The sequence below is a fragment of the Octopus sinensis genome, linkage group LG2 (genome assembly GCF_006345805.1).
Source record: "Octopus sinensis linkage group LG2, ASM634580v1, whole genome shotgun sequence".
Taxonomy (NCBI): domain Eukaryota; kingdom Metazoa; phylum Mollusca; class Cephalopoda; order Octopoda; family Octopodidae; genus Octopus; species Octopus sinensis.
Window position 1 is genome coordinate 196,662,325 of NC_042998.1, and position 12,040 is coordinate 196,674,364.

General features: G+C 41.2%; 1 protein-coding gene across 2 annotated transcripts in view; it reads left to right on the forward strand.

The window, feature by feature from the left end:
* The first annotated feature begins 9,642 nt into the window (after window positions 1–9,642).
* The window catches only part of LOC115229571 (protein FAM76B), a 37,677-nt gene continuing 35,279 nt past the window's right edge, over window positions 9,643–12,040 (forward strand). For both annotated transcript variants that reach the window (XM_029799902.2, XM_029799907.2), the window contains exon 1: window positions 9,643–9,883. In XM_029799902.2, the coding sequence (XP_029655762.1) occupies window positions 9,803–9,883 (81 nt within the window). In that variant the 5' untranslated portion in view covers window positions 9,643–9,802. The remainder of the gene's footprint in view (window positions 9,884–12,040) is intronic.

A 12,040-nucleotide genomic window follows, 5' to 3' on the forward strand; every position in this document is an offset into this window, starting at 1 on the left:
ATCTTTTGCATTTCAATGTTTATTTGCCCTCGTTGCCAGTACCGCCTGACTGGCCCCTGTGCCGGTGGCACGTAAAAAGCACCCACTACACTCTCAGAGTGGTTGGCGTTAGGAAGGGCATCAAGCTGTAGAAACTCTGCCAAATCAAGATTGGAGCCTGGTGCAGCCATCTGGTTCGCCAGCCCTCAGTCAAAATCGTCCAACCCATGCTAGCATGGAAAGCGGACGTTAAACAATGATGATGATGATGAATTCTATTTCTAAAGCCATTCCCCAATAACTAATGTTGAGGGGTATATTCTGCACTGGGGAAGGAGGTAGCATTTACAGCCTTCCAGTCATGCCATTTCCTGCTGAGAATGAAATCTTTGTGGCTCTGTTTGAAAGGTGAATTAAATGGCCGACTGCTTTCTTTAGGTTTGTGTTGCAGTTGTAGGCTGTTAGTTCATTTACATCACAGAACTCTATGAGACTTGATTCCAACTCATTCCCACAATCGTAACCATAGCCACCATGTATTCTGCAGCAGCCACTGTAGTGCTGCTACGTAACATGCATATTGAGAATTCAAGAAAATAATGTAACCATAGGCACAGTGGCTGTGTGGTAAGAAGCTTGCTTCACAACCACATGGTTCCTGGTTCAGTCCCACTGCATGGCATCTTGGGCAAGTGCCTTCTATTATAGCCTCAGACTAACCAAAGTCTTGTGAGTGGATATATGTATATGTGTGTATTTGTGTGTCTCTGTTTGTCACCGCACCATCGCTTGACAGCCAATGTTGGTGTGTTTATGTCCCCGTCATTTAGCAGTTTGGCAAAAGAGACCGATAGAATAAGTACCAGGCTTGCAAAGAATAAGTTCTGGTGTCGATTAGTTCAATTAAAGGCAGAGCTCCAGCATGGCTGCAGTCAAATGACTGAAATGAATAAAAGAATAACATTTATAATTAGCCTTCCAGTAGAGGGCAAATTGCATCTGTGGCTGAAAACTAAGGAGAGCTAAATAGCATGACTGTAATACATCTATAATGACTGTATGCCCTGGTGATGTTTGGTGAGAGGTTAAGGATGGATGAGAATTAATTCTGTAATGCAATCATTCTATTGTTCCAGTCCCAAGTTGAATTCCAACTGTTGGTCAATTTGTTCCAAATTTCTTATCTTGATGTAAAATTAACAAAGTGAATATCATTTATCTCCCTCTTGATTTCTGACATCATCTGACAAACACCAACCAAGATGGCACGAATCAGCCACACTTTACCTGCAAGAAACAGCAACCCAAATTCTTTTAAATCAGATCTCAATGCTGGATGTTCAAGAACCAAATGAAGGGCAGATTTTCAATCCTGGGATCATCCTGATTCCAAAAAGGTATAATATGTCAATACAGAACAAATGTTGACTGAGATAGAGTGGTCCCAGACAGACATAATTTCACTTTTATGGTTATAGATTGAAGGCATGTGGCTAAGTGGCTATGGTGTTGCACCCATGATCTTGCAATCATGGTTTCTATTCTCAGACCAGGCAGTGCGTTGTGTTCTTGAGTTACACATTTCATGTTCACTCCAGGTGTAAATGAATAAGCCTGGCATCCTGTCCAGGGGTTAACGTTGTGGCTTCAGTCACTTGTATGCCCAGGAAACTAAGTAACCGGCCCAAAGGATTCTAGGGTTAAAGACATCAACATCCAAGAGTTGGTGATGATTTATCATTAACCCTTTCATTACTGTTATCTATTTTGAGATGCTCTGTATTTCTTCCAATTATTTTAAATCATCATCATCGTTTAGCATCCACTTTCCATGCTAGCATGGGTTGGACGGTTGAACTGGGGTCTGGGAAGCCAGAAGGCTGCACCAGGCCCAGTCTGATCTGACAGTGTTTCTACGGCTGGATGCCCTTCCTAACGCCAACCACTCTGTGAGTGTAGTGGGTGCTTTTACATGCCAGACGAGGCTGGCAAACGGCCACGATCGGATGGTGCTTTTTACATGCCACCGGCACAGGGGCCAGGCGAGGCTGGCAATGGCCACGAACGGATGGTGCTTTTTACGTGCCACCGGCACGAGGCCAGTTGGGGTGGCGCTGGCAACGGCCACGTTCGGATGGTTCTCTTACGTGCCACCGGCACTGGTATCACAGCTGGAATTTCCATTGATGTTCATTGATTTCGATTCCGATTCTTACTTGCCTCAACAGGTCTTCACAAGTAGAGTTTTGTGTCCTAAGAAGGAAAGGTATGCATAAGTGGACTGGCTACATCCCATGTAGAGGCCAGTGTTAGGAACATAAATTGTGACTAAGATTTAGTGGAAGATTTGAATTCAAAACTTATGAAAACAAGACATTTATACTAAAGAGCCAGAGCTGGTTTCAGCCAGGTTGGTAACAAAAGGGTTAAGATGGCTCATCAACGGGCCTTATTCTGGCTAAGAAGCTCTCAGAATAACCTCATCTACTACTGATTAGGCTTACCATTATTTTCAGCTTTAAAACTGACCAATATGATGCAGGGCTTGAAGAGCTATAACATGAAGATTATGTAATGAGGGAGAGCAAGCCTCCTGTATGCAGTAGTCAGGGGTCTGGAGGATATTTCATTGCAAATATATTAATACTAGCAGTATTGCCCGGTGTTGCTCGGGTTTGTTTCAACCCTTTAGAATTGGAACTTTTGAAAAGTAAAAATTTTGCATTATGTAGCTTGTTATTCTCTTTAAGTGAACATTTTTTCTGGTTGAAATTCACCGAAAAATGGCAACACAGCAGTAAAAAAAGGGACTTTCATAGAAAAAAAGCACCTTTTTGATGTAAATAATTTTTGGTGTTAAATTGGTTCGATTTGAATTTTTTCTTCTACGGAAGGAAGAGCAAGCCTTCTTCTATCATATTCTCAATTTTGGTCAACTTGCGCCGCAGGGTCTCGGAGGAGATAGTATTAGTTGAAGGCTACCTAACCTGCCATACACAGACAACTTCGTCTTTATATAGAGAGAGATAACTGCTGGTGTCATGCAAAAAAATACCTGTGCTGGTGCCACATATAAAGCACATGTGCCGGTGCCACATGAAAAGCACCCAGTACACTCTGTAAAGTGGTTGGTGTTAGGAAGGGCATCCAGCCACAGAAACCATGCCAAAAGAGACAAATGGAGCCTGGTGCAGCTCTAGTCAACCCAGATGTTAAATGACGACGATGATGATAGCTGCATCATCATCGTTTAACGTCCGCTTTCCATGCTAGCATGGGTTGGACGATTTGACTGAGGTGTGGTGAACCAGACTCCAACCTGATCTGGCAAAGTTTCTACAGCTGGATGCCCTTCCTAATGCCAACCACTCGGAGAGTGTAGTGGGTGCGTTTACGTGCCACCGCACTGGTATCACAGCTGGAATTTCCATTGATGTTCATTGATTTCGATTCCAATTCTTACTTGCCTCAACAGGTCTTCACAAGTAGAGTTTTGTGTCCTAAGAAGGAAAGGTATGCATAAGTGGACTGGCTACATCCCATGTAGAGGCCAGTGTTAGGAACATAAATTGTGACTAAGATTTAGTGGAAGATTTGAATTCAAAACTTATGAAAACAAGACATTTATACTAAAGAGCCAGAGCTGGTTTCAGCCAGGTTGGTAACAAAAGGGTTAAGATGGCTCATCAAAGGGCCTTATTCTGGCTAAGAAGCTCTCAGAATAACCTCATCTACTACTGATTAGGCTTACCATTATTTTCAGCTTTAAAACTGACCAATATGATGCAGGGCTTGAAGAGCTATAACATGAAGATTATGTAATGAAGGAGAGCAAGCCTCCTGTATGCAGTAGTCAGGGGTCTGGAGGATATTTCATTGCAAATATATTAATACTAGCAGTATTGCCCGGCGTTGCTCGGGTTTGTTTCGACCCTTTAGAATTGGAACTTTTGAAAAGTAAAAATTTTGCATTATGTAGCTTGTTATTCTCTTTAAGTGAACATTTTTTCTGGTTGAAATTCACCGAAAAATGGCGATACAGCAGTAAAAAAAGGGACTTTCATAGAAAAAAAGCACCTTTTTGATGTAAATAATTTTTGGTGTTAAATTGGTTCGATTTGAATTTTTTCTTCTACGGAAGGAAGAGCAAGCCTTCTTCTATCATATTCTCAATTTTGGTCAACTTGCGCCGCAGGGTCTCGGAGGAGATAGTATTAGTTGAAGGCTACCTAACCTGCCATACACAGACAACTTCGTCTTTATATAGAGAGAGATAACTGCTGGTGTCATGCAAAAAAATACCTGTGCTGGTGCCACATATAAAGCACATGTGCCGGTGCCACATGAAAAGCACCCAGTACACTCTGTAAAGTGGTTGGTGTTAGGAAGGGCATCCAGCCACAGAAACCATGCCAAAAGAGACAAATGGAGCCTGGTGCAGCTCTAGTCAACCCAGATGTTAAATGACGACGATGATGATAGCTGCATCATCATCGTTTAACGTCCGCTTTCCATGCTAGCATGGGTTGGACGATTTGACTGAGGTGTGGTGAACCAGACTCCAACCTGATCTGGCAAAGTTTCTACAGCTGGATGCCCTTCCTAATGCCAACCACTCGGAGAGTGTAGTGGGTGCGTTTACGTGCCACCGGCATGAGGGCCAGTTTGGTGGTACTGGCAACGGCCATGCTCAAATGGTGCTTTTTATGTGCCGCCTGCACTGGCAACGACCTCGCTCGAATTTTTTTTTTTCCATGTGCCACCCGCACAGGTGCTAGTAAGGCGACGCAGATAACGATCATGCTCGAATGGTGTGTTCAACCTGCCATCGGCACAAAGGCCAGCTTGTTGCTCTGGCAACGATCTCACTTGTATGGTATGTTTTCTTAACTGGAGGAAGTTCCTGGCAAATGCTGTAGTGATACATGTGATCTGATACGAATGTATGATTTTTTTTATCAATTACAGAAACAAGGAATAGAAACAGATGTACAAAGCAGGTACACTTTACTTGACAGTAGAAGCATGTAAAATATTGTTAAGGAGAACAGGAATGTTTGAAGATAAATTAAACTAAACACATGTTTTATTGTCAAGTAATATTTTATTTTATCATCCACACTTTCATATTTTTCACTTGAAATTACTTTTCAAAGTAATTCAATGTCATATTTGATATTGTCAGAAAATTCTGAAAATCTTAATGGAATATTAATCACCAGAAGGTCCCTAAAAGTATCTTCTGCCATATTGCTCTTCTCTTCCAACCTCATTATTACAGTAAATAATTCTTTAACTGGTGCAGAAGTACCAAAGTGACAAAGAGTGTATTCTTCTACAGTACTACCCAGAACTTTTTACTAATGTGGGTCTTTTTTTGCAATGAGCATTAAAACAAAAACTTTACATTTTCCTCCATAGTTAAAATCCTGTGTCTCCTAAACTTCTGCCTGAGAAGCCCAAAAGCTTTTTGCAGTTAACGACCTCATTGAATAATTACTGTGTTTGATGGTGCATATAAGACACACACTTTTCCCACCAAATATCTCTAAAAGATGACCCCAGATCCTGTATGCAAAGTTGGGCCTTATAATGCACGTTTTAATGTACTAGAAGCTTTTTGCAGTTAACAACCTCATTGAATAATTACTGTGTTTGCTCGTGTATATAAGACACACACTAAAAGATTACCTCAGGTCCTGTATGCAAAGTTGGGCCTTATAGCGCATGTTTTAATGCACTAAAAGCATTTTTTCCTGTATATGCACTGCAGAAATGGGGATGCCTCTGATATGTCTGTGTGTCTTTTATGCCATCAAATAATCAATGTTTGTTACTTATTTCCCCAAACTTTTGGTTGGTCTTAATTACTGACTAATCAACACTGGGTCAATGTGTATCCTTTTCTACTCTAGGCACAACGCCCGAAATTTTTTGGGGAGAGGGGGCCAGTTGATTAGATTGTAGAGGGTAGTGGGTGCTTTTACATGCCACCAGCACGAGGGCCAGTAAAGTGGTACTAGCAACGGCCATGCTCAAATTGGGCTTTTTATGTGCCACCTGCACAGGAGCCAGTCCAGCGGCACTGGCAACAACCTCGCTTGAATGTTTTTTCATGTGCCACCAGCACAGGTGCTAGTAAGGTGATGCAGGTAACAATCACGCTCGAATGGTGCTTTTTACATGCCACCGGCACAAGTACCCCTCCTCAAATACCTTGCCCCTCTCATCGTCATCATTTATATATATATTTGTCTGTTACAGTACTGCCTGACTGGCCCCCGTGGCACATAAAAGCACCCACTACACTCTCGGGGTGGTTGGCGTTAGGAAGGGCATCCAGCTGTAGAAACTCTGCCAGATCAAGACTGGAGCCTGGTGCAGCCATCTGGTTTGCCAGCCCTCAGTCAAATCGTCCAACCCATGCTAGCATAGAAAGCGGACGTTAAATGATGATTCTAACCTTTCATCATTTGATACTGGATCACCTCTTCTAATGCCCTCTCTACTGTGGAAAGACACCTGCTTCTGTCTTTTTGCCTCTTTGTCACACTCTAACCTTTCATCCTCTGACACAAGTTCCCCTTCTCAAATGCCCCTGCCCCTCTCATAATTCCTTGTCTTGTGAGTTACTTGGTTACCCTGCCAGTGCTGGTGTTACATTAAAAGCATCTAGTCCGCACTGGCAGTTGATGGAGTCTGTTTTCTCTATGTTTTCAGCGTTTATTGTACCTGTGCATCTTCCACATACAATAGCTTGTTTCCCTGTTAAACTTCCTTTGATGTTGTTGCACCTTTTATGTGTCCAAAGCTTACACTGGGTGCATTTTATGGAGTTTCTACCTACACCTTTTCTCCAGATTGAGCAGGGCCATCTACCTGAAGGGATTTGTGATTTGCCTGCCTTCCTACTTACTAAGACTTTGGGCTTTGCTCAGTTAACTCTAAGGCCATTCAGTTCTAGACCTTGCTTCCACACCTGAAACAGGGGCAGCCTGTCTTGAATTCCTCTGTTATTGCCAGGAGGACTATAATGAATAAGAGAGGGATGAGGACTGATCCTTGGTGAACCCCTACCTGTACCCTGAATTCTTTGCTGTGCTTGTTGCCAACCCTCACCTTACTGGTAACATCTCTGTACAAGGCTTGTACAGCTCTCACCAACCACTCGCCTATCCCTAGTTTCCACATTGACCACCAGACAAGGCACCGGGTGACCCTGTCAAAGGCTTTCTCCATGCCAACAAAAGCCAAGGACAGAGGTTTATCCATGGCTAGGTATTTCTCCTGCAGCTGCCTTACCAGAAATATAGCATCAGTGGTGCTTCTCCCTGGAACAAACCCAAACAGCATCTCATCTTGACTAACTCTCTCCCTAATTAGTTGGGTTATGACTCTCTCCATAACTTTCATCACCTGATCCAATAATTTGATACCTCTGTAATTATTTCTATCTAAAGCATCACCTTTACCTTTGTCGCAGACAATTTGTTGACAGTGAAAACTGATAACACTACCTAATACACATTTGTACATTATATGTGTGTGTGTGTGTGTGTGCAGATGGATGGATGGTTGGATGGATGCATGCATATCTGTGAAATTCCAGGTGTAGAAGAGAAACCTGGAATCAAAAGGCCTTAAAGTTAAATTAGTAAAGACCAAAGTTTTAATTAGCAGGAAAAGAGACAGGATACTAATCTCTTCAGGAAAATGACCCGTTCAATATACAGAAGAGGTGTTGGCAGAAATTGAACAAGTTGTACTCAGTGCAAACTATGGATACATAAGAGGTGCAGTGGAATCAGAGGAAGATTAACAGAAAGTAGATTTGGTTTGTGGAAGGTGCATCATCATCATCATCATCATCATCGTTTCATGTCCGTTTTCCGTGCTAGCACGAGTTGGATGGTTCGACCAGGGTCTGGGAAGCCAGGAGACTGCACTAGGCTCCAGTCTGATCTGGCAATGTTTCTACAGCTGGATGCCCTTCTTAATACCAACCACTCTGTGAGTGTAGTGGGTGTTTTTTACGTGCCAGGGGAAGCTGGCAGCAGCCACAATCGGTTGGTGCTTTTTATGTGCCACCAGCACAGAAGCCAGTCAAGGCGGTGCTGGAATCAGCTACGTTCGGATGGTGCTTTTTACGTGCCACCAGCACAGGTATCACAACTAGAATTTCCACTTGATAATAAACACTAAAAGCCCAGGTGGATCATTAAAAGCAGTAGATGATAGTTTCTATGATATAGGTGACCTTATTAAGAATGGAGGGTGATGTACTGAAAGTATAGTTATTAGAATAAGAACTGGCTGGAGAAAGTTCTGGGAGCTATTGTCTCTGTTGACAACAAAAAGCTTTTCTCAGAGTGAAGGGCAGATTGTATGATGCGTGAGTACATACAGCTATGCCACATGGTTGTGAAACTTGAACTGTGAATGCAGAGGACATGCAAAGACTAGAAAGAAATGATGTAATTGATCAGTGTGCATGTAGGAAAAAGTACAAATGTGATGAGGAAAATTTGGCACAAGTGGCATCAGATGTGGTGTGCAGGAGAGAAGATGGTGCTGGTATGGTCATGAGATGCAGATGGATGAGGAATTCTAAAGATGTTTTGGTAAATTATGGGAAGTGCATTTGCACGATTTTCCCTAAGAAAAAAAACTCGGATTTTTTTGCAGCACATTAGGAGGTCAGGGTACTTGATTCCACGCAAAAGATCCGTTTTTTTTTCTTAGTGAAAATCGTGCGGGTGTACTTCCCATAATTTACCGATGTTTTTATAATTTTTGTCTTAATAGCGGTAAATTAGAAGAATCGTTAGAACGTCTGAGAAATCAAACCGTATTTAGTTACTCCCCTTTATATTCTGGGTAAAAGCTGATGTCAAGTTTGGTTTTTTACCCTTCTCAAGCCGATAAAATAAAGTACTAGACAAATATTGGAGCTCAATTAACTCGATCATCTTCCCAAATTTGATATCCTGGGTAGGAATTTGGCGAAGAGTTGCCAAGGCGAGGCAAGACTGCATAGAACTCCGGGGAAGTGGGAACTTCTCATAATTCAAGAGGTCGTAAGTTGATTTCTTCAGGGAGGGAATCACTAGTCACAAGCCCCATATTGGGGCCTCATTAACAATGTACAGGCCAAGCATCACTCTTATTTGAGCAGGATCTGTGCGTATGTTAGGCGACGATACGAGCTGGTGGGTGTTCACACACGCTTCGTCATATTGTATAAATATGTAAATGAAAATAAAGTTTTAAAATCACAGATCATACGCTTTCATCGAACATTTAAGCTAAATTAGACAAACGGATACCTACAGCGCTAGTAGCTCCGCAACAAGCCATTCTCGGTTCCGATTGAGACCAAAGTAATGCCAAAAAATAGACAAACTTAAATTTCCATGACAACGCGGTAGAGATACGATAAATCATGGCTATCACGCAGAAATACCGCTGGGAGCTATTTGATTGGCTGAATATCAATACACTAGGTAAGGTGTATAAATAATTTATTTGACACAATGTTGATTTATAAGTGATTTAAAAAAAATTATTTGATTTATTTGGGTGTCGTTTATCGGTAAAACAGGGGGGAAACGTGAAAGGTGTTTTTTTATTTCAAGGCCCCCTCGCAGTTCGCACATGCGCAGAGAGTTAGTTTGTGTCTGCTCAAGAAAGCTTCCGGGTAGACATCGCTACTGGAAGTTTTCTCAAAGAATTCGAGCTTCTTTTATGTGGAAGTAACTGACCGTTTGGTTGCTTCACCAGCTCAGAAAAAAAAACAACAACAAACAAACACATATCTCGACAAATGGCAGCTCTATTCGCTTGTACGAAATGCCACAGCAGGCATCCGTTCGAAGAACTTTCTCAGGGAGAGCAGTTATGTAAAGTGAGTAAAAAAAACCCAATCACAGACATTGCTTCTTCTTCCCAAATGTTTTCCTTTCTCTTCTGTCAATTAAACCCCGTTTTCTCGCATTTATTTCCGCTTCAATCTACCAAATCCGTTCCTCCACCACTATCTCCTAATTCCCTAACCCCCAAACCCCAACAGATCGCCCCTATTTACCCATCCCGATGTCCATTCCACATTCTCCGATTCAGTTTTACGCAGTATTACGCCTCAAATGGCCTCATCAAGATTTTTCCAAGCCAAATCATTACCATTTCTTACTTAAAACCCACCATCGTCTTCAAATTTACACCAATTTCTCACCCCATAAGATACTCCTGAACATCATTCATTACACAAAGCTTATATTTTCGCCATCGTACACGAAATATTCCAATGATAGAGATTTCAAAAATTCAAAAATCCTCCCCGATCGTTGTAAATAGCGCCTAATCTCGCCATTGACTGCCTTTCACTGACACAAAACCACCGAGAATTTATTCCTTTTTCCTATTTATTCCCTCTCAGTTCTCCTCTCCATTCATCCAAAACACATTTCTGTCATCCTATATCGAACCACTCATCCGTTTATTTGTTTTAAATAAAGAATATTTTAATTATGTAACGACGAATGCTTCTTAACAAAACACATCCTCACACACATAAACACACTTGCAGGTTCTTGTTTTTATTTTCTCTCGCGGATTAATATTTTTTTCTCATTATTCTTCCACATACAAATTAATATTTCTATTTATCAATGTCTTTCTTTCCCTATCGTCTTTGTCATTCCATGTATTTTCCCTCAACTATTTCCATATTTTCCTCTTTAATATTTTTTCAATATTCCAATTTCCTGGAATATTCCGTCCTTTCAACTTTTCGGTGCCGTTCACCATGTCCCCCCTGTCCGATTGGCACCGGTGACTCACGTTTAAAGGTCCCTAATAATTATTTATTATTGTTTTTTTTTTTTGTCACACTCCCAATCAGTCACACCTCTACACAAAAAATTTTAAAAAGATTAAAAAAACAGAAGTACTAGACAAATATTGGATATACAGATGTATATATACAAATATATGTATTTTCACTCAGTCGCAGAAATACACATATAAATATATATACATATATACACACATCTGCATATACATATATTTCTCCCACTATAAAAATACACTCATTTATACTGTCTTCTTTATTCTAATATTCAATCTTGATTGAAATTATCTGCTGATTAAACCAATCTCCTCTTTAAGATTTATAACAGAGGTTTTGGTTTGAAATCTTTGTTTCCTGGTTGGTAGTTTTACATTAAAATTCCAGAGATCTACTTACCTGGCTAATGAATTGACGTGAGATCGTGTGTTGAAACGAAAAACAATTACAATATACCTGTCGCCGCCAAACTATAATCGGCGGACTTTCAGAATAGCTATTACTTATTTCTTTACTACCGACAAGGGGCTAAACACAGAGGGGACAAACGAGGACAGACAAATGGATTAAGTCGATTATATCGACCCCAGTGCGTAACTGGTACTTAATTTATCGACCCCGAAAGGATGAAAGGCAAAGTCGTACTATCTTACGGAGGAGGAAACGAGTAAAGAATTCCGTGGTTGTTTCCTTCCGGGAAAGAATTTTTTGTCCAAAATATTTTTTTTTATGTCTTCGTTCCCCCCCAATTTCGCGCCTTTTTCCAGTGAAGTTTTACCTGTTACACTTCTTTTGGAAAAACGGATAAATACCAAATTTTTGACAATGTCTAACACGTAGGAAAGAGTAGTGAAAGTTGAAATCGAGCTATCGTCATGGCTTAGAATATAAATAAGATACTTCCTGCATATATTCTAGGTGTGTTTGGTTTTTTTATGAGTCAAACGGAAATCCAGTATTTCCGGGTCACTCTTAATTGACGGGCACTGGCGTCATTCAAAGCGAAGTGGGGGGAGGGGTAGTTATTAGTAACCGTCATCGGTCGACCGTCGGATCTGCTGGAAATAGCAACCAAATCGGCGGAGGTTTGGAATAGGTCGGCCAATTTATGTGGGCGATCCCATTCCGGGACCTCCGCCATCGAATATCCCCCGAACCATATTTCACCCCCTGAAAAAAATATTGTTAAATAAATAAGGAAGTAAGGTCCATATT